The sequence below is a fragment of the Adiantum capillus-veneris genome, chromosome 1, assembly GCF_014529385.1.
Source record: "Adiantum capillus-veneris isolate H3 chromosome 1, ASM1452938v2, whole genome shotgun sequence".
Lineage (NCBI taxonomy): Eukaryota > Viridiplantae > Streptophyta > Polypodiopsida > Polypodiales > Pteridaceae > Adiantum > Adiantum capillus-veneris.
The window spans coordinates 88,840,003-88,863,930 of NC_140931.1; the positions used below are offsets into that span (position 1 = coordinate 88,840,003).

Sequence of the window (23,928 nt, forward strand, 5' to 3'; positions counted from 1 at the left end):
ATAGATAATATTCTAGCTTTTCATAAGAAGAGTTGGTCATGTAGGCTTTGGACATGAATTACTTCAATTGTCAAAAAGTAATAAAGATAAGAAAATCTTGAAATTTTAGGGGTGTTGGTTCTAAACCCATAAAAATCTCCCGCTCTCGTTCTCTCTCTCTCTCTCCTCCAAGTGCCCTCTTCCCCTTAGGCCTTTTCAACCAAGCCAATTTAGCTAAGACACCACAAAATGAGATTAATTTTTTTAAATATAAACAAGTTTGTAACTTTCCATAAGAAGACTGATTGTTTATCAATACAAGACTGGTCGGTTACGTAGGCTTTCGAGATAAATCGCTTCATTATTTTTAGACATAATCGCCTTTTTTTCAAGGCACTCCGTGCTAAGCACTCAAAAACAGATCTCGATTGTGAAAAGGAATAAAGATCACAAAACCTTCAAGAATCCAACCACATTCGATACAAGGTTATTTTGGGAATTTTTTGAAATTAGAGGGGTATTTTGGTAATTTTTATACCATCTAAGCATCTTAGAAGAGGTAAGTTGGAAAGTTAAAAGAGAGATAGAAAAACTTTACCTTCAGCTTTCCCTTTTTCAAACTAGATAAACCTAAGCATCTCCTTTGATTCCTCTAAAAAAGAAATGAAAAAATCGTTTTGGCCACCTGCTTGGGGAGAAGTTATGCTTTGGGCCAATGGACAACAAAGGACAAAGACAAAACTTCTTTCCACAAAGTGTTTCACTTTGAAGGGCAAATGTGGAAGCTTTGAAGGCCCATGGCATGCTTCGGGTAAAAATTACAAGCATTGCGTCCACCTCAAGTTTTTTTCTTTTGCTTTTTTGTGCATAAAGGGGCCAGCCACACAGAATGGAGCGCACCCTAGCATACTTCTTAAGCTCTTCAAAAGGGGCTAAGGCACCCTAGCATACTTCTTAAGCTCTTCAAAAGGGGCTAAGGCATTTCTTATTAAAGAAACTTGCTTAGAGATGGCTAGTGAAGATGAGAGTAATCCTCATGTTTCTCTTGCTCATGTGAGGAAGAAGGCCATGAAGAGTAGAGAGGGGTCATCACTTTTGCAGCTGCTCAATTTCTTCAGCTTGTTGTTGGCCATCCCGATGCTAGTTGCTTACATGAACATACTGCGACACACCACCGAACTCATGCACCACCATGACTTTATCAGGGCAGAGATTTTTATGGAGTTGCTCATTCTTTCAGCTTGGGTAACCCTACTTTTTTTCTCTTCTAGAACAAAAAAATCACACCTAACAACACCCCACCCCCGCTTTGCGTTGGCATATTGATGATTTTGATGTGTGAATGCCAGGTAACCGGGATATTGGCATCCTACTTGCATGCAAGATGCCTCAATTGGGCACACATGCTTAGCCTTCTCCTCTTATTAGCCATGCTAATTCATTTGGCCCTGCTTAGAACCTACAACCATGCTATTGCTCTGAAGGATAATTTGCCACAATCTGACTATTACCTCCCCTCTCTCTTGCAATCATGCAATCCTTTGCAGGTGCACCACTTCCTACTTACTACTCATTTTATCTTATAATGAGTGCTCATATAACCCCGTTTGTAGTGTGATTTTTTTTGCTTGAAATTGAAAAATCTCAGTTGTGAAGATAAAGTATCTTGTTATAAATTTAACACTTTAGAGATTTGTATGTGGCAATTGCAAAAAAAAAAAGTCAAGCAGGCAAAAAAAAAGAAAAAAAAAGCAGAGGGTGTTATACTATTGGGAATTGTGGGCTTTAGTCTATGCCTTGGAGTGTATCATCCCTATAGGTGGAATATAACCATGTGGTAGTGTGTGGAAAAGGCACCTAAGGGGTGTGCGCACCCATGGGGTCATTACTAGAGGGTGTGATTTACCTAGAGATAGTTAAGTGGCTCTTAAAGTGCTTTGAAAGGTCACCCATGAGTTTGCAAATTTCATGGGTTGATTTGGGCCTCTAGGTGATGTCATGCATGATGTTAGACGAGATGCCTTGACTAGCTCTAATAATGAGCCTTCTTATAGACATTCTCAAACAATGTAGCTATCATTTTGTGGCTACATTTTACTCCAATTCTATTGTGCAATTATTGTGTGATTTTGTTTGCAATTAACATGCCATTATCATGAATGACTCTCTCTTTTATCCTCATTAAACTCTACAATTGGTATCAGAACTATGAAGAGATTACCACTTCCTAATCTCACTAATGAGATCCTATTAGTTTGAGCACACCAGCTAGTTTTAAAGCTTCTACTACCCATTGTCTAATTGATAATGTGAGAGCAAGTTCTTGGAAGCCTAGTGAGCCACTACTCGCTATGATTAATTTGCTTTATTTAGGGAGGTATTAGTTTATGGATTAATCATTTCAGTCTTGCATTGATCTAAAAGTTTATATTTGATTTGGTCTTGGTAAGTACTCGTAGCCTCTATCTACTCAGAGCTTCTATTAGAGTCCTCAAGAGCCGCATTTGGAGGAAATTGACCCCCTTAATCCGTACTCTAAAGTTCTGAAGCCTACGAGTGAGAAAAGGGAAACATGTCTCTCTCTCTCTCTCTCTCTCTCTCTCTCTCTCACACACACACACACACACACACACACACACACACACACACACACACACACACACACACTTTTGTGTCAAAGATTCGCATCCGAGAACAACATCATAATGTATGTTTATACATCCATCATTGGGGATATCAAATATGTGCATATGTACTGAGCTTAGACACTGGCTTTCGGATAAAAACCAAATGCTAAGACCGCTCTATTGCACCAAAAGGGATTGGGAGATTAGAAAGTTTACTTCAAGGGGATGAATTTTAGCCACATTAGTTCATCATTTTGCATTGATGTTATTTCAATTTGAATATTCATTCAATAAAGCTCACGAGAAAGCTAGGGCAACAACCATGGCAGGAGTGGCAATGAGATGGTGCAAATCATAGATTTGGAAGACGAAGATAAATTAGAAGGAAGGACAACCATTGGCAATGGCAACGTTGAAGTTTCTCTCAAGGGGAGACATTTATGTTTTTTGCAAGCTCTTCAATTAGAGACTTGCAGTTGCTCCTCAATTGGAGTGGATTTTCTTGTTGGCTCCGGGATTGGAGATGCTCTTTTGCTCCTGTACTGGAGTATGTCAGAGATGTTAGTTTTTCATAGCATAAACCCCAAGGAGAGGATTGTTGGGAATTGTGAGCTTTAGCCTTGGTGTGTATCGTCTCTAGTCTACTAAGATGCATATGTGGCATAGAACCATGTGGTAACATATGAAAAAATCACCTAAGGGTGTGGGTACCCATGGGGGTCATTATTAGAGGGTGTGGACTCACCTAGAGATAGTTAAGTGGCTCCTAAAGTGCCTTGAAAGGTCACCCACAAGTTTGCAAGTTGCTTAGGCTGATTTGGGCCTTGTATGTAATGTCATGCATGATGCTAGAAGAAATGTTTTGATTAGCTCTATATAATAAGCTTTTAAAAGGTATTCCTAATGGTTTCAAAAAATGAAAAGGTATTTATAAATCAAAGATTCTCTCAACAACAACAAAAATGATGCGCTAGTCTATAGCACGTAGCAACGGGCAATGACAAAGCACCTAGATTTACAACAATATTAGTTGAGAAGGACGGATACAACATTGCACGCGAGAGAGAGAGAGAGAGAGAGAGAGAGAGAGAGAGAGAGAGAGGACACTTTGAAGAGAATAAAATGCTAAAGAGAAAATAAAGGAGAATATAAACTCCTCTTTATATAGACACAAATGTCTTCTGACTTTCCACCTTTATATGCCTTTTGACTTTCCACCTTCATATGTCTTTTGACTTTCCACTTTCATCTTTCTTTTCATTTCATATGTTTTGAAAGAATTTTTATTTTTTGGTATATTTATTGCCAACCCTCATCTTTTGACCTAAGAGTTGGAGACAAATCAAAGGTCTCCCGTCAGATTTCTCAAAGCCTCCTTTCCTATATGACAACTTATTCGAAGTTTTGGGGAAGACTAATCAAGAGGACCTTTTCACTTCCAAGCTAGATACCATGCACGTTCTAGCAGAAAAGGAGCCAATGGAAAAGGACAACCTGAATGGGAACTCTGTTGAAGAGAACCTGGAGGCAGAAGAATTTATCCACCTTTCCCAATGATGTATACTCTCTCTATTCAATCTTGGAACGTAAAGGGATTAAAAACCCGAAAGAAGGGCACTCTCTTCTAGGAAGAAGTGAAGAAAGAGAAGACAGTCAATTGTTGGGCCATCCAAAAGCACCATTTGGATGCTCGTAGCAAGAGAAACAGGCTGTAGGAAAAAAACTTACCTTTTATGGGGAAGGAAATGACGGTTTTAGTGGTGTCTTGTTCATTCGTGACAGATACTTGGAGCCAAAGATGGTTCCCCTCCGGAAGAGTCCTTGGTGTTAAAATCAAATGGGACAATCAACCTATCACCATAGTAAATGTTTACGGCCCTTGCAACGCAAATGATAGAGCTAAATTGTGGATGCAGCTCAGGGATACTCCGATTGAAGGGGAGTGGCTAATGGTTGGAGATTTCAATATGGTCGAGAAAAGCAAGGACAAAACAGGCTCCGCCAGTATACTGGCTAGCTCATAAAAGTCTAAATGGCTGAGCTATGTGAGAAGTGGGCTATGACTGACTTGTGGGAAGTGGGCTCATGGAACAACATGCCTGGATTCACCTACACAAGCCTTCAGTACGCCCGCAGTGCCTCCTGGCTGGACAGATGCTACTGCTCTTGTCAAGCTGATTGGATCTCATCAACGTTAGAGATGAAGGTAATCTCAACAAAAAGCCTCTCCGATCACATGCCATTACACTTAGAACTCAAGAAAGATTGGGGGGGGGGGGGGGGGGGGGGGGGGGGGGGGGGGGCAATCCCCGAGAGGGGAGAAAAAGCTTCTAGTTACAGGGACACACCTGTTCAAAGACGCTCTCTTCAGAAGCATCACCAATAAAGCGTTGGGAAAGATCAAGAAAGATGTGGGGATGAATAAACCTAGTGCTTGGAATATATTTGTTCGGAGTGTACAAAAAGCTATCAAAACTTCGGGTCCTCAGGTTAAAAAGCCAATGAGGCACATATCAAACATCTCAGAGAAGAGGTAGCGCAATTAGCCTCTAGGAAGGCTGCCGGACTGGCTACCGAGGATGAGCACAAGTGATGACTTGAAGCTAAATCTCACTTGGCCAACGAACAGCTGGAGGAAATCAAGAAGGCGAGATTGCTCTCTAGGGAAACTTTCCTTCAACCAGAGCCTTCTAACCAAACACATTTTTTGAGGGCTCTGAAAGTGAGGAAGAGTTGAGGTTGCGTGCAAATGCTCGATGATGAGAAAGGGAATACAATTCAAAACCAAGATGAGATGGCTGGACTTATGCTCAATTATCTCAGTCAGATTATCGACCAGCCAGAGACCCAATCTCAGGAAGTGGAAGAAGCCCGAGCGTCTTTACTTGGGAGTGTGGAAAAGAAGGTTCCCTAGGAGAAAGCCAACCGCATGGAAATGGCCTTCTTTGAGGAAGAATTCTTAGTGGCACTAAAAGCTCTTGGCAATGAAAAGTCCGCCGGTTGCGATGGACTAATGTATGAATTCTTCAGGGAATTTTGGGATGATCTCAAGGGTCCAGTCACACGGATGGCCAATCAAGCTGTTTTCGAAGAGTCGTTGGATGTAAGTGTTAAGAGAGGGCTCATCAATCCCATCCCCAAACAGATCTGTTGCTCTCAACTTAAACATTGGTGTCCCATTACGATGATGTTAGTAGCATACAAAATTATTGCCAAGGCGATAGCTCTCAGACTTGACCCCTCCTGAGTCGGATTATCTCTCCCCATCAACACGGGTTCATTAAAGGGAGATCTATATATGACAATATCTTGGCAGCAATGGTAGGAATAGAGAATGCATCCTTCTCCAATCAAGAGTGCATCTTGTTGCAGCTGGACCTCGAGAAAGCCTATGATAGAATAGAATGGTCCTATATAGAGGAAGTTACGGGAGCTCTGGGCTTGGGGCCTCACCTTTGTCGCCTCATATGCACACTAGGTGTTGGCAGCCATTCAGAGCTCCTGTTTAATGACAAAATTGTGGGCTCTTTTGAGGTTAAAAGGTCTATTAAGCAAGGATGTCCCCTGGCCCCCTTGATTTTTTCCATCGGGTCGCATCCTCTCATTACGATGCTCGAAGCCAGTGCTGCGCGGGGAGAGATTCAAGGTCTGGCTTTATGGAGCAACGACCAGCTACTACTGGCCAAAATGTTCACAGATGATTCGCTCCTATTCTTGAAGCTGTCCCCTCAAGTTGTCATGAGAGCTCTGGAGATTGTGCAAACATTTTCCGTGGCATCGGGATCCAAGTTCAATATAGAGAAGTCAAGACTTATCTCCCTGCCGGAGAACGACTCTTTTGACCCTACAGTCTGGACAGGAGAGATTATCTCAAAAGGGAGTGTATTCAGACACTTGGGAGCCCCCGTAGGGGTGGACGTAACCCACACGCAAAGATTTCAATGGGTCCTTGAAAAAATAAGCTCAAAGTTGAGAAGATGGGAGTTTGTTCTCCTCCCCTTCCAAAGCCGGATTAGAGTGATTGAAGGGGATCGGGGAGCACCACAGACGGAGAGTGAGAGAGAGAGAGAAGGAGACAGACACGATGTGGGTGGGGAGACTCTAAGAGTGAGCAGCCCCCTATACACTTATGCTATGTATAAGGTATACAAGTCAGTGGGCGCCCAGACTCTGGGCGGCCGGGCAAGGCACAGGCGCCTATACCCCAACAACCTCCCACTTAAAGGCGACTGTGCCTTTAAGCAAGGGAACCTAGTCTAAAGACTAAAAAAGGTGAGAGAAAACCGCTCTCAACCGATGCCCACTGGCTGGCTGTGATCGTGTGCATCCGGCTGTCCTGCTCCCGTGTAAGTCCATACACCACGAGACGTACCGCACACATACTGCAAGTATGTACGCAATACCTGCATATCTCCCTCGTGCACTATGCCATCATCAGTCAACAGACGACTGACAACCCCAACTGCAAATGCTCCCACTGCAGCTGCGATATCTGGTCTCAAGATCAGCATCTCATACACAAGACCACCGAATGCCGATGCAATGCTAGCGGGCCCTGCTAGCTCTACGGAGCATGCATCAACATATATATCCCTGGCAATAGGCATCTCTGACTGACAAGGCGTGTCAGCCACATGCATCTCCTGACTGTCCGCAAAAGACGCATCAACCTGTCGTGCAACCTCAGAGCAAACTAGCTGCTCTAGGTGTCTGTTGGAAGACATATCCTGCACAACTATATCCCCATGCTCACTGTCGAGCATAGAAAGGAATGATTGCATAATCGCTGACGTCTGAGCCTCCTCTGCAATCATCCACTGCAAACATGACCACTCAATCTGCTGTGACTCACTAGAGCTCTCATGCTCTAACTCCGTATGCATAGACTCTTGCACAACGTCCTCCTGTTGTGACTCACTAGAGCAAGACCGCTCTACCTGTCTATCCTGCATAGAAGTATCTCGCACAACTGACTCTCTGCTTTGCTCAGTCACTAGCAAAGCATGCATGTCTGACTCTGTCACCTCTCTGTGTGATTGCTCAAGTCATGCCCCAACTGTGTGCACAACGAGCTCACTACTCTGCACTCCATGCAAAGCATCCTGCAACCCACAAGCAAAAGAGACTCGCCTGCTCTCTCGCTCTCTACCTGGCTGCGTGATCACAGAGACAACACCGTCTCTCGTGTGATCCACATGCAATGGGTAACGTGTACCACTCCTGGCACCTCTCGCAATCACTAGCGAACCCAAATGCATCACAAAATCTCGCTCTCGTAGCGAAATCTGACATCCACAATCTCTTAGCTGACCAATCGAGATCAAACTCACTGTCAAATCTGGTACATAGCGCACATGTCATAACAAGTAAGATGCACCACTCGGTAATGATAGTCTCACATCTCCTGCACCTGCTATCGCATGCACCGATCCATCGGTCAAACGTACACTGCCAAGCATCCCGCTAGAATAGCTACAAAACCATGCACGATGCGGCGTGACATGAAACATAGCATCTGCGTCTAGCAACCACTGCGAAGGGAGTGCACTATCCACATGTATAGCATCTCGTGCATAGCTCGAGGTAAAAGTGACATCCCCGTCACTAGTATACTCCGACACTACATGTGCCTCAACTGTCAAAGCAACTGAGTCCATGGCATCACGACATACATCTCTGAGACTGCCATGTCTCCTACGATGTCGCATACGACGAAAACAGCGCCGTCTAACGTGTCCAGAATGACCACAATACCAACATGTTACCTGTCGGCGTGCTCGTGAATGTACATGTCTCACACGAGTCCATGATGACTCAGATCTATCATACATATCATGTAATCTGTGCCAAAGTGCTCTCAAAGTAGTCTCATACATAACAAGAGCATATACAGATTCCGCAAGGTGCAAAGAGAGCGTAGATAGTGCCATCTCCTCTAGCTCCTGCCACTGATCGTCAGACATGTTTGAAGGTCTACCTGCATCACCACTCAATGGTCGATGCAACCCTCGCTGTGTCAATGCATCAAGCATACACTCTCTCCATGCCGCAAAGTCTGACCCATCAAACATGCGCATCTGTGAGAGGTCACAATCTGATCGATCACCTGTCTCTGCCATGAGCACAATGTAGCAAACTAGAAAGCAAAACCACCTCACCAACAACACCTGGAAACTGTCTACAAATATGACCAGAAACACAATGTAAAACCTGTGAGACACACTCCAAAATAGAGCTCCCGCAATGTCAATACAAGCCTCGCCTGCTCTAGTATCACACTGCAATCTGTGAGCTAATCACCAAGCCCACACTGTGCGGTATCGATGCATACACACGCACAAATCTCCCACCTGCAGCGAACACCGCACGCAAATGCTGAGTGCAACCCGCAATCTCTACCTAGATCGCATAAATGATGCGCATAAAACTCCTGGGAAAATTTCGCCAGAGTTTCGTCAGTAAAACGGCCACAAAACCTGTAACCAAACTGATTGCACGCTCAAAACCATGAGCAACCAAAGCGCATCAAACCGCACTCCAAATGCATGCACCAATCTCCACACTTTGCATACATCATTGCAAACACCTGCAAATCTAGTACACAAATATCTGCTCTACCTGTGACTGCCAAAAAACATGCTCGAGGCATACATTGCCGAGCTCAAAATGCAATCACATTAGTCTCCCTGAGCATCAAACCACATAAGGCATACATCGTATCCTCCCACCTGTGAGGAAACTTGCAGCAAATATCACTCTCACATCTGAGAGCAAACCATGTGTGGAATCCTCGACACACAATAAACAACTGCTGCTGCTACAGAAAATTCAGCGTTCAGAACTTTAAAATTCTGATATGACGAGCGCGTCCGGAGCGTGCCAAAACCCCAAGGTAGACTCCTGGATCATATGTATCCGAGTCCGAGTGTGAAAGCTATGCCAAAAACAGTGTTTTTGGGACCCGAGAGTGCACAAATAAACTTGCTGCTGTACCTGCTGTAATTCAAAGCATAATTTCAGCAAATAGACATCACCATCGCGTCCTGAGCGTGCCAAAACCCTGACCTAGACCCCTGGATCATGTAGATCTGACTCTGTATGACGGAGCTACGCAAAAAACTGCGTTTTAGAGCCCGAAAATGGCAAAAACGAGCTGCACACAGTCTTGAACCTGCTCCTGCTCCACTCTGCGTGATGCAATGCCCTCTCAATGCAAGCTCCAACACAAGAGCTCTGCCACAACAGCATCCAAGCACTCGAATGTCAAGCTCTCCTCCGCCGAGCACTTCTCTAACGAGCTCCACTGAGCTCAAAAGCTCCTCTCACCAAGGAAGCCGCAACCGCCTCCTCGACCAGGCTTGACCACACCAAGCTCCTAAGCTCCAAAGACAATGCTCCTCAAGCTAAAATCGCTCTCCGTGAAACTCCGCGATCGAACTCCACCGTCGAGAGCGAGCGAGCTATCGCCTCGAAGCTCTCAAAGCCGTCGTGCTCTCCGCGGTCACCATAGCTCTGATACCAATTGAAGGGGATCGGGGAGCACCACAGACGGAGAGTGAGAGAGAGAGAGAAGGAGACAGACACGATGTGGGTGGGGAGACTCTAAGAGTGAGCAGCCCCCTAAACACTTATGCTATGTATAAGGTATACAAGTCAGTGGACGCCCAGACTCTGGGCGGCCGGGCAAGGCACAGGCGCCTATACCCCAACAATGATTAATGCTTTTATGACCCGTATTTTGCGTTCCTCAGCCCCATGCTCAAGATGGCTAAATGTAATTGGAAAGAATTCTTAAAACCAGTGAAAAGGTTTCTTTGGAAGAACAACACGAAAACCTCTCGGCCATGGCAGTGGGCTAGATGGGAGGTAGTTGCTCGCTCAATAGACCAAGGCGGGCTCGGCATTCTTAACCCTGTATCCCATGTTGAGGCCTTTTGTGCCAAATTTATGGTCTCATTGGCTAAATAGGACCAAGCTTGGGCTATCATGACCAAGGAAATGCTTGATGCAGTAAAACTGGGATCAAAAGGAGGGAAGTGGAAGGAGGTTGTGATGTACGACAAACTTCTCACCCCGAAGTGGTCTTATCTTAGATCCGATGGTGGACTCTCAGGGGAACTGATGAGGAAGTGCAAAAGAGCAGCTGAGGTTTTGGAATGGGGGAAAGCAACCAGATACTTTAAGAACTCCATTTTGCACTGGCCCCCTTGGCTCTCTAAAATATTGGGGCCGCCGCAAAGCCCCTATTGGATACAAATGGCCAGGAATGTGAATAACAAGGGGCTCGTTCGACTAGAGCAATTCTGGGATGGCAATAGGATGTGCTGGAAAACTGCCGACTCTTTAGCCATCCAATTTCAACTGAATGGCTTTGAGATCTTACTAGTCTACAGGGTGATGAAAGAGCTTGATAAGGTGGTGATGCCAATTTGTGAATCCAACTTTGAATGGGACGCTTGGAGATGGCCCGGGAGTAGCCTCTTTTGGAAACCACATTCTAAAGACATTTACCATACATTAATACACGAGGCTAATTGGTGTAGCCCCGTCAACAAATTATGGAAGAGGCACTGGACGGAAAAATGGTGGGAGGGAGTCATGGAGAACATCTGGAAGCCAAGGTGGCCTCAGTATATGAAGATATTTCTGTGGAAAGTGATGTGGGGTGCTCTGTCTATACGGGCGTAAAGATACAAGAAAGAGGAATCGTGTTCGATCGTTGCTCGGGGTGCATAATAGCTAGTGAAGACCTAGCCCACCTTTTCATGGGATGCTAGGCAATCAGTGGCATGGCTGGGAAAATATGCAAGTGGATTCAAAGAACATGGCAAATTAAGTTCTTCAAGACTGATCTGTTCTTTGGTAGTAACAGGTTGGGAAGTCTTACTACTTCTTTCACCATATTTGGCAAGCAAGGAACTGCCGCGTGTTTGAGGGGGATCTGGCTGTGGCAAGCTTTTGTGAAATCATAGAAGAGAGCAGAGTGACAATCCACATGATCAGAGGCAAACAAGCCTCAGAGGACTGGTCTAGAACAATACATGTCATGATGACATCTTGTAGTAAGTAAAGCCTAGGAGTAGTAGTGGTTTCTTTGTCAAACAGAAAACTTGTAATCCCTTGACCCTCAAGGCTCGGTGTGAGCTCGAGGTTGGTGTATATTTCTGATGTTCTTAATACTATCCACTCACAATTGTGAGTTTTGAAAAAAAAAAGAATTTTTCTTTTTCTAAGATTGGGGAGACCTAATGAGCCTTTTATAGTCATTTTCAAGCAATATAGTTATCATTTTGTGTTTACATTCTACTCCAATTCTTTTGTACAATTATTGTGTGATTAAACTTGCAATTAGCATGCCATTACCATGAATGAATCTCTCTCCTATCCTCCCTAAACTCTACATTATATTTTCCCTACTGGATCTACGCTCCTACAATCCCATTAAATTTCTCCCAAGATTCTTTTGAAAACTCAAAATCTGTAACAAAAGACGGTCCTCTTGTCGCCATCATCCCCTAAGCCCCTTTGTTGACTGTTCACTACCTTTTGCCTTCCTTCGATGTGCGGAACCCCCCACCGCCCCCCCATTTTGCCTTCCTATCTACGTCTTCCTGCACGCAACTCTTCCTCTCTCACTATCTTTGTCTTGCAAAACTGGTTGGCCTGCCCTCTATGCACCCCTACTCTGACCATGGCCTCGCATCTCCCTTCCTCTCTGGTCTTGCAACCTCATATGGTTTTGCTGAGAGGAACCCTTCTACTGCGTCATCCAATACAACAAAAAATGCATGCATATTTCTCTCCCCTTTCCCTCCCACATTGCATAGCGTTGCCTGCGCAACACTGCACAACCTTCCTCCTTCGAACCTTGATCTAGGATGCTGCCTGGATTGCCTCTCTCTCTCTCTCTCTCTCACACACACACACACACACACACACACACACACACACACACACACACACACACACACACACACACACACACACACACACAGAGAGAGAGAGAGAGAGAGAGAGAGAGAGAGAGAGAGAGAGAGACCATCCCCCTCTATTCGTACCCTGTTGCAATGGTGACGACCCATACTTATAGATCCTCCCCCGATTGCAACCCTCAGTTCTCGCTCATTGCATGTATTGGCCATGCTCTACGTGCTCAACTTGAGCCTAGCTAGGCATGCACACATGGCAAAACGGTGCAAAACCTGTAGACGTGCCTTCCATGGCTTCTATCACGATACTTATTCCATTGTCCCTCGTAATGCCGACACGATGATACATCCTTCTCACTGCATAGACACAGTTCTGCCCCCCTACTCTCCTTATAATCACAATGAGCTGCGATGTTGCAGCTCCGTATGGCAGCTTGATGAAAGGCACACTACTCTGACAATGACAGCAAGAGACACACAATTGGCCATCCTTGAATAAGGGGATTAACCCTCCACTGAATCCTCATTCGAGCAGCCCCTCCTCAGTGATGTTAGGAGAGACAAAAAGGAAAAAAATGGCACTAGCTCATTGCGACACTAAAGCAAAAAAATCCCTCTCCCTCCACGTGCCCCACCACGTTCCACATCCTTTTCCTTTTCTCCTTCAATCACCAAAGCATCCAGCAAGATTCTATTTAATAAACCTCTTTACGAAAATTGGCAGGGGCTTCTTGTTCATGGACTTGATCTTAACGAGGATAACACTAATAATTACTAAGGTAACTTTTGCTTTTGGAAAGAGGCCAAAGTTACACGATGGCACATTACATAACCTAATATTTAGAAAATGTATATCCATGTCCAAGTTAGTTAACTATAATTAGCATTCCCTCGTTGAGCTTTCATTCTTGGCTCCATGTAGCCTACGAGATGCATAGGGGTAGGAGGCTTCTTTTTTGTTTGGTGCATTGGTGGTTGTTCGCATGGCGGTTGTCTGTGGTAGGGGCTTCTCCAAGGTGGCACTGCGAGCAAGCTCCTGTGGTGATGGGGACTATGGGCCCCACCCTGGCTACGACATTACTTGTGATATGTTCTCCATCTTGTCCGTCCGCTTATGGTCAATATTCTATGATTCTCTGGTTTGCTTGGGGCTTGCCTCCATTGTTCGGGCACTCTTTTTCTGGGTATTTGATGTATGATGCAGTTTTCATTTGAATGTCTATGGATCCAACTTATACGGTTGTCTGGTACCATGGCTCGCTATGAGCATGGGAGTTTTGTAAATTTTTGGTTTAATTCAATCACCACTCACGAGTTGAGTTCTTTAAAAAAAAAGAAACATTCCCTTGTTCATACCAAGGAGAAAAGTTTCTTCCTATGTTCTTCCACCCAAGTGCAGGACACAAGGTGCCCTTCCTAGATGCTTTGTATGTAATGCTCTCGCAACACATTTTGGCCTACATCAGGCCTTGTAAAGCATGGAACTTTTGGATCATTGGATAAACCTTTTGCTGATTACTGCAAAAATGGCAAGATAAAGACATAAACCCCCCATTTTACTAATCAAAGAATATGATGTCTATTTCGCTCTATTTTCCTCTTCGAGCGTGTTCCCGCCTAAACCCCTGCATCGAGCTCCCGCCACCCCTTCGCCGCGGTCCCTGGATGGTGCTCGCAGAGCTGCCCCCACCCCATCTGCACAACTTCCTCCTTCCCTAACAATCCTCCCCATCCTCCTGCAACGCATGCCTTTGCTTCACACCTCGTTCGGTGCGACCTTTCGCCCCCAGCTCAGCGAGAGCCCTCCATGGCAGTGCAACACACAGAGAGAGAGAGAGAGAGAGAGAGAGAGAGAGAGAGAGAGAGAGAGATCATTGCCATGTCTCATGCATATCGACTCCTGCTGCCATTTTGGTCTTCCCAAAGGAGCGTGCGCACCTGCCACAGAGAGAGAGACTCTCCTGCCCCTCGCACCCTCGCCCTCGCCCTCCTGTGTCGCCTCCCTCTTCCACTGTTGCACAAAAATGGCCTATCCACCTTGCGAGCTCACACCAACAGTGCTCATGTGTTCCCAATTATTCACAAGTTGTCTGGCGCGCAATACCTGCGACCCCTTCCCTCGTGTTTGCATTGCTTCGTCACCATGCTCTCCACCTGACTCCAAGCTCACCTCGCTCACGATTCGCTCCTTGTGCGCATCTCGTCCTGCCTCGTTTGACTCGTCCACAGCTCGCCCCTCCCCTTCTTTACTCTTGATTTGTTTTGCTTTGCAAAACTTTCCTTTTCGCCTAAGCCCAAGGGATCTTCTATGATTCACCTTAAATTCAAGCGTTTGCTCCTACCCTAAAATTTCTTTTTTGGGCCCTGGCTCTATTCCACCACAACCCTATTAATTAGTCAGCCAGAATCTGGAATTCGAAACAACAAAAGTCTCTCTCCATGTCGCTATCAGCGCCCTGAGCAAGCCGTTCACACCCTCCTGCGTCTGGCTCGACACAGAAATGCTTGCACGATTGGCTTTTGTCTTTGCTCTCGGCACAAGCAATCGCACCATCAGCGATCACCTGCATTTCTCCCTCCCCGTGTCTCTCTTGCAAGGCCGTCAGGGATCGCACGATTACCAAACCATTGCACGATGAAATCCTGCTCGACTGGTTGCACTCCTCACGTGCGCCCTCCTTGACTCCCTATCCGTGGATCGTTTTGCAGAGCCCTTCCTACACCATGGTCCTTTCCTCTCAAGGAATGTGCTTCTCCGTCTCAGCCACGCGAAGCAGGACACTCGCGATGGATGTATGCAGCCCCAACTCACTCTACACCCATGCCTCTTGCATCCTGCACTCTGTCGATCTACCCCTCCCTTCACGACGAGACACTTGGAAAGCAAAGCGCAAAGAGGTCCTGCACACGTTCCCCTCTGATTTGTGGAAATTCTCAAAATACCCCTCAAATTTAAAAAATGGAGAAATTACCAAAATACCCCTCTAATTTGAGGAAATTCCCAATATACCCCTCAAATTTCAAAAATTCCCAAAATGCCCCCCATATTTTGTCATAAATTCCCAAAATGCCCTTCAAATTTTCCAAAATTCCCAAAATACCCCTGGTTGTGAGACTAAATTTCTCGAAAAATAAATTTTTCTGTAGGTCTTCACAAGAAGAGTGATTGTCTATCGTACAAGATGCTAAAACTACAATTTGAATTGGTTACGTAGGCTTTGGAGATGAATTGCTTCATTATTTTTAGACATAATTGCCTTTTTTGCGATGGTAACCGGTGACAAATTACATGCTGAGCACTCAAAAACGGATCTCAATTGTCAAAAACGAATGAAGATTAGAAAATCTTGAACATTCCAACCAAAATAGATACAAGGGTATTTTGGGAATTTTTGAAATTTGAGGGGTATTTTGGGAATTTCCTCAAATTAGAGGGATATTTTGGTAATTTTCCCTTAAAAAATTCCTCAAAACACCCCCTGTATTTTGTCAAAATCCCCACCATACCCTCGTTGCGAGAGTAAATTTCTCCCAAAACATTTTTTTTGGAGCTTTTCATAAGAAGAGTGATTGTCCACCATACAAGATGCCAAAACTAAAATTTGAGTCGATGGTGAATTGGTCATTATTTTTAAACATAATTGCATTTCTTGCGATCTAGTATGTTGCCTCAATTTTCCGAGCAGGTCAATTTAGACGATATCTGCTCAGATACCGCGCAAAAGCTAAAGCAAAAGGAGACTTCCCATGAGAAAATGGTGGGGACAGGGTCGCGTGTCAGGAGGTGAGTGAGAGGAGCAGATTTTTTTCGCAGGCACGAAGGTGATTTTTTTTTGTCGATTTCGGGCAAAAGGCCGATAGGCGTGGATGCGAGAGGCCGTTGCTCTACGCCGACCTGCAGGGCACCTATCTTGGAGAGCGTCTCCTCTCTTTCTCTCTCTCTCTCTCTCTCTCTCTCTCTCTCTTTGTCTCTCTCAAGCCGCGACGGAGCTGGGGTGGCCAACACGTAGTCAATATAGGGCGCTTGGGTAGCATGTGTAGGTAGAGCTGAGGAGACGCAGGCGATTGCTCAAAGCAAAGGAAGAACAAGGGGAGCATGTGAGGTGAGACAGAAGCAAGGAATAGCAATAGAGGGGCTATTGCTTGGTGGTGGTACATAGACCAATGGGGAGTAGTGATAGACGATTGTGGCTTGGTGGTAGTACACAGAGCGGTGATTGCGTTGCGTTTTGCTGGTCGTGCTAGAGTGGCGTAGACAGGAGCGCGTCAATCAACAAGCAGCCCAACGCGTGGGAACCAGACCAACCTGCACTTTTTCTTTTTCCCGTAATCTCGGCACCGAATCTAGGGCACTAACAAATTAATACATGCGTCGCAGACAAATTACATGCTAAGCACTCAAAAACGGATCTCCATTGTCAAACAAAAATAAAGATTAGAAAATTTTGAAATTTGAGAGATATTTTTGTAATTTTCTTGAATCAAATCTCCAAAGATTCGACGCATAGGCTCGCAACCATGAATGGGCAACTTAAAAAAAGACAAAGCTAATATCGCGTCTTGGCTAGCACAACAACTATCACTCTTCCCCCTCCCCCTCCCCCCCCCTCAACACTAAAGGGCACGGAGATTTATTGAAGCCCAAGCGGTGGGATCCACGACAGTAAAGCCAGGACACGACGATCGAGACGCACGTAACCGTAGGATGCCGAGGTAAATTAGGACACGAAAAGGTAAACTTGGACAAGCAGGGGGGCCTGTCCAAGTTTATTTATCATTATATGGTTTGCCCATATGTCAACTTCCTCGTTCGCAGGCCTAACGGTTAGAGTATTGAGCTCTCATGATGGTAGCGAGGGTTCGAGTCTCTGTGCCTGCGATCGAGACCCATTTTTTTCCACCATCATTCATCTCGAGATTCCCCCTTTGGACCCCCACCGCGGATCCCATCTCTTTTCTCCCGTGCCCTTTAGTGATGAGACTCCCCCCCCCCACCCCCAAAACACACAAAAAAAAACAATAAAGGAAAAGTTTCCCTTTTGCTTTGCCCTTTCTTTCAGCCCAAGGATCTTTCTATATTCCCTTTAATTGAACTTAAAAGGCGCGTTTTTGGGCATCTAAGTTACATTTCATTAATTAATTTGTCAAGGATATTCTCCTACACCTTAACCATTAAACCTAGCCCCTCAATTAAACCTGATGCACACGCTCACTTGCTCTACTTCGCAAGCCCCCCCCCCCCCCCCCCCCCCCCCTCCTTTTCCAGCATCGCCTCTGCTACTCTGCAGAGAGACTTCTGTGACCCCCTCTTCCCCAAGCGGAGTTGTTGCAAGAACAGCCGAGACTGCAGCATGCTCTAATTCTCCCTCCTACGACATAGCGAAGCCTCAAGAGTATGCAGACGATTATTCTCAAGCTCACGAAGCAGATTCCCCTCTTTGCGCAACGTCGAAGAGAGAGAGAGAGAGAGAGAGAGAGAGAGAGAGAGAGAGAGAGAGAGAGAGAGAGATGCTGTTGGCGCATCTCGAGCCTTGTCTCTGAGCGGCCTCGCGCCAGAGATTGCCTCCGCACCTGCGCCACTGTGAGAAGCCCACCCTCGCCCGCCCCTGTTCCTTTGGCTCCGCGCTGCACTGTCCATCATGACGTTTGTCGTCAAAACACGCCGCCTTTGTCTCCACGTGTCAACCCACCCAGCCAAAATATATTTTTAATGTCCAAAATACCCCTCAAATTTCAAAAATTTGACGGGCATTTTGGGGATTTCCACAAATTACTAGGGGTATTTGAGCAATTTTCCCAAAAAAAAATAAGAGCACACTTCAGGTTTTCTAGGTTTTTAAGTGAAATTTTGAAGCTTTTGTCGGCAATCACACTAAAATTTTTGGAAATATATCGGCTTTCTTCAAGGCAAGCTCAAAATCTAACCGACATATCACGATTTCAACTGATTAAAATACATTGGAGCTGTCTTCTCCATGTCAAGACGCGTCAAGACCCTCTCCCTGTCTTCTCCACGTGCCATGCTCAATGCCCATATGACCCAATCCCCCCCACCCCCATTTCCACTCGGTCTAGCTTTTACCCTAATTTTCACAAAAGTATCTCCAAAGATTCCTACAAAAGGAAATGAAAAGAACGTATTGGCGACCTACTTTTTGGGTCTAAGTGGCGCTCAATTAATTAAATTCCTACGAAGATTCCTTCACCGGCTTAACTTTCAAAACAAGGCGCTCAGTTGGGGCCGATACGCACGCTTCATCTGTCACCTTATCTCTCCCTCCCCCATCCCCACTACCCCGCGATCTTGCGACCAGTGATACCACCTCGCTGGGTGCATGCAAACTTGCAACGCCTCCCCTCTGCATCCCTGTCCTCGTCCCCCTCCTAATTGTCCCGTCCAACAGACAACTGCAGTTCCACTGCGCACGCCAGACACACAAGGAGCTTCCCTTGCTTCGGTTGCGCTCTCCAGGCCACCTCAACCATGCGCTGCTTTCTCTCGCGTGCCCTCGTAAGCGGCATCCCATGGTGTTGCCCAACAACGAGCAGCTACGCACATCCGTGTCCATGGCAAACATGCACGCACGCATACACCCAGTTGCCTGCCCTCTACCAGCAAATAGTAGCAAGTACCGACACAACCGACACCTCCTACTCACCATACATCAAAAATATCTCCCGTCTCTCCCCCTCGACCTGACACACGCCCTCTGGTCTATGTCGCGCGCCACCTACTAACATTTTCCTTTAGTTTTCAAATCGCATCTTCGCTGATACCCTATAAGTTGACCTGCTTACAAAATTAGAACGACATACTTTCCCTAAGCTTGTCTTATGTCTTACCACTTGTCTTATGTCTTACCTACTGGGTCTACATACAACTCATTAATTAATTTTAACTAGAGAGAGAGAGAGAGAGAGAGAGAGAGAGAGAGAGAACGCCATCGGTTTCACTGCTCCTCCGTCAGCGCCTCTATCTCGATTTGACCTGAGCCGCCCACAGCAAAAATACCCCTCGATTACATATACACACACATAGAGAGAGAGAGAGAGAGAGAGAGAGAGAGAGAGAGAGAGAGAGAGAGACGTGCAAAATGGAAAACATTTTGCTATTCAAATGAAAGGGTATCTCCGAAGATATTGCTTAATACACCTGTTTTCGAAAATTGGCAGGGCCTACTTCCCCCTTTTATTGTGACATTGCTACCCTTTTAAAAAAGGGGCCCAAGATTCGAACTCACAGTTGCTAGTTAAACAAGTCCTTCTATGTTTTTGTAGCCAGTCAAGCACACATGGGACCTTGTAGCTTGTGGTAATCCACTGAATAAAAAAAAGCGAGTGATTGACCTTGCCTCCGTCATCGTCGTGCGATGCCAACTGACACCCTCCAAGCCTTCGTATTCTCCTTGCTCCCGTGTCGCCTTGTGCAGTTAGCCTACCTCACCTTGCCTCCCTCATTGGTCACTATGTACCTGCGAGCCCGCCTTGCGGCACCCCTTCTCTTTTAGTTCTGATTGCCAGAGGGGATCTTCGCTGATTTTGCTTAATAAAATCTGAAAAATGATAGGGCCCCTCCTATTTCCCCTCCTTTTTAAAAAAAAAGCATGCTCTTATGTATAATTGGACATTTGTTTTCCTTTTTCTCTAAAGAGGGACGTTGAGTAGTGGGTCACACACTCTTTTTCTTATCCCCTTATGTAGGCCATTGTGACTTTTCTTGTTTCGTACTTCATTTGGACAACGAAAGGATTTACATTTGTACGATGGGTTCGTAGAAGTTTTTGGATGGATATGAAAACTTTTAAGACCCGTTCAATTCCCAATGACGCAGTGGGTCACACACTCTTTTTCTTATCCCTTTATGTAGGCCATTGTGACTTTTCTTGTTTCGTACTTCATTTGGACAACCAAAGGATTTACATTTGTACGATGGGTTCGTAGAAGTTTTTGGATGGATGTGAAAACTTTTAAGACCCGCTCAATTCCCAATGACGCGGTGGGTCACACACTCTTTTTCTTATCCCCTTATGTAGGCCATTGTGACTTTTCTTGTTTTGTACTTCATTTGGACAACCAAAGGATTTACATTTGTACGATGGGTTCCTAGAAGTTTTTGGATGGATGTGAAAACTTTTAAGACCCGCTCAATTCCCAATGACGCTTTCTCTCGGTGGCACAATAAATTCTAATCATAGAATGCCGAGATTATTGCGGAGGAAAAATAATCTTGAAATGCGAGTCCTAATCTCAAGATACCATACCCCCTTGCACCCACAATTTGAACCCTTCCCAATGGGGTGAGAGCCCAACGCCCTAACCATTATGCCCACATGCGTATCTTGTTTTAGATGCGAGATCGTGTGTTTATAATTTTAGGAATGCTAATCTTAAGATAATTTTTATCTCAAGATTAACTTTTATACACTAGACTATAATTTAGAAACCAACTTAATTCCTTGTGGTAGGCTTTCTAGTGTTGGGCGGTGGGCTCACCCATGGGGCTAGGTGTTCCTCGTGGTATGCGACCCGATAGCTCTGGCCATGGTGGCTCTCATTGCCCTTGCAAGCCTTTTGCCCTCATTTTTGGGAAAGATGTTGGCTGCTCCCCTCTCCTCTCTCAAGAGGTTCAATGGTGGCTGAGTTTGTTCGGTAGGCTCTCGAAGGCAAAACGAAAATGTTGGTGGTAGGGGCAAATCCACCAATGGGTATAGAGGGTCTCCTTCAGTAGGGGTTTGGCTCCCCTAAAGCCTATATGACTTATTACTCATCAACTTCAATTGAGACTCTATTTAGAAAAGGAGGATCCAAAACTATAAATTTTAGCTTAAAAAAAGAGAAAAAACTGCACCTTGTGCCAATGTACTTACTTAAGTGCCAATGTACAATTAAATTTGACATAGAGGCAAGTTTAACTATAATAAAAATTGTTTTTCTCAGTGGAAAGAAATTTTAAGAGAAAAAATATGTTTCTTTGGCATTGATTATCTTAATTTTTCAGGTCGCAACAAAAGACAAAGTGCAAGGATCATCAGTATGCTTGGATCCACCTTCTAGCACACATGAGAAAATTTTCTTACTTAATCATACAAAGAAAGATGTCCATAAAGTCGTTTTGCTCTCATTGATCTCTATACATGTTATATATGCTATATCTAAATGTTGCCATTACATGGTTCATATCATGAAACCAATATACCTCAATTATTATAAAAGATCTTAATCTCTATGAAAACCTTGAAGAGTACGCCAGAAAGTGAAGGTGTGGCGGGAAGCGTGTGCGAGAGAGAGAGAGAGAGAGAGAGAGAGAGAGAGAGATACTTTGGGTGGAGCGCACATCATCGTTATCTTGTTGGAGTTCCTTATTCTGTTATATTAAAAAATAAGTGTATAATGATTAAGTTAGTAGATGGATTAGTAGTAAGTGAGATGTCCGACGAGTTGGCTTGAATCCCAACAAAAACATATGTCTTCAAGTTCAATTATTTACCTATTTTGGACACCCAATGGCTTGCAAAAACAATGCTAGAGATTTGTCAAAGGCCCAACCAAAGACAGAAGTGCATTACTTGAAATTTTGTGTTAATATATCTTTTTCACATCCTTAGATCCTGTGTGAATGTTAAGAAGTATTCTAAGTCCCTTATTCTTTTTGTGCTCTTTTCTAAAGTCACAAATTTTTTGCTAACTTGTCACTACATGTATCTTTTTTATAAAGAAACAAAGAACCATTTGGTATACTAGGAAGAGGATGGGGTTAAGAAGGATCTCTTTATTTGCCATGAGATTATTAATATTTTGACGAATAAGTACATGCCATGTGTGCAAGAATAGTGGGTGTATAAGAGAGATGCACGAGTGGTAAAAGGATGTATTTTTTTCTCAAAAAAGAGATGGATAATTTTATAATTTTTGACCTTCTATAACTCCTACATACAATCTCATATTTGAGGGGAGATTATAGATTTGCAATCTATTTTTGTAAATATGTTACATGCTATGGTTTTATCCACTAGATTTTAAATTTCATCTTGGGAGGAAAATTCAAAAGATGTCCTTTGATTGCTTTCTTAATACTAAAGTTTTGACTCCCTGAAACTGCCGGAATAAAGAGGCCCTCCCAGACCACATTCTCTTCCTAATGTCGCTAATTTATCTCACTCTTCTCCCAAAGTTATCGTTGTACTTGAAGAAAGATAAGGAGGGGAAGAGACACTCCAAGCCAGAAGCTCACCAATGCATACCCTCACACACAATTGTATCACTAGTGAATAACTTGTTTGCATTCATTGAAAAGTCATGCAATTCTTGCCACGCCTTTGCATTCAATGAAGCTTGTGAATGACATGTCCCCATTTGTTGAAAAGTCCTTTGATTAGTAGCCCTACCACCTCTTTTGAATGTCATACAATTTAGTACAAGGGACATGACACTTAGTACATCATAAACTTGTGCTTTGAAAAGGACACGATACTTGGTATGCATGTTGATCAAAACTACACCAAGCACGATATTGTTAAAAGAAACTCATGACTACTAACCTCAGTATGAAATTGTATGTCCATGTTAACTTCTTGCATCATGCCACAAAGTGCATTCCAAGTGATAGGAAGCTCCTTTAGAACTTGTTATCTTCAAAAGTACAACGCACTATCTCTTAGGACTCCACACATGCAAATAACATCTTTTGTTTGTGCAAACATGCAGCATACATGTGTACGCAGTTAGTGGACAAAAACCATTAGACAGGCAATAGCTACTTAACTTGGAAAAGTAACATAAAAACAAATCACTTACAACAAGTCAAACCCAAGAAGCCTAACTCAGTTGGTGAGGCCTTAATGAAAGGTTGAGGGTTCAAGGCTCATGGGTTGCATTCTCGTTGGGTATATTCCACTTCCTCGTTGGGGAAGTTGTTCCCATGGTTACCCCTTGAAGGTGTATTGTACTAAAATGTGTTGTTGTAAATATATGAAGTTTCTCCCTTCTACCTTCCCTGCATGTATGGTTTACATACAACACACCAGTAACATTGAAAGACGGGAGAACAAATTAGAGATTAAAGTTTCAAAAAAAGCAGAACTTGAATATATGTAAGAATTTCTTTTTGGTATATCAATGTTGGTTAGGTAACAAGAAACGGCATATGAAAGGCATATACAACAAAATTCTCATCGTAGCCTCTTGATCATGCATGTGAAACCATTTTTTGCATCAAGTGGTATATGTTCCACCTCAAGAAAACATAACAAAGAAACCAACCGCAAATTATAAGGAAAATATAATGCAACTTGAGTTCTCTGCAAAGAATTGATTGGAGAGAAAAAACCACAAATGCAATACCATCTATCTCCTTCTTGCAAAATGTGATGATAACACTGTCTTATGCCCCAAAG

The 23,928-nt window shown here is 44.3% G+C and overlaps 1 protein-coding gene across 1 annotated transcript; it reads left to right on the forward strand.

The window, feature by feature from the left end:
- Window positions 1-875: 875 nt before the first annotated feature.
- On the forward strand, window positions 876-21,776 carry LOC147465153 (uncharacterized). The gene is made up of 3 exons (XM_086518484.1): window positions 876-1,224; window positions 1,329-1,526; window positions 21,534-21,776. The coding sequence occupies exons 1-3, from the start codon at window positions 988-990 to the stop codon at window positions 21,753-21,755; spliced, it is 657 nt and encodes a 218-aa protein (XP_086374610.1). The 5' UTR covers window positions 876-987; the 3' UTR covers window positions 21,756-21,776.
- The last annotated feature ends 2,152 nt before the right edge of the window (window positions 21,777-23,928 follow it).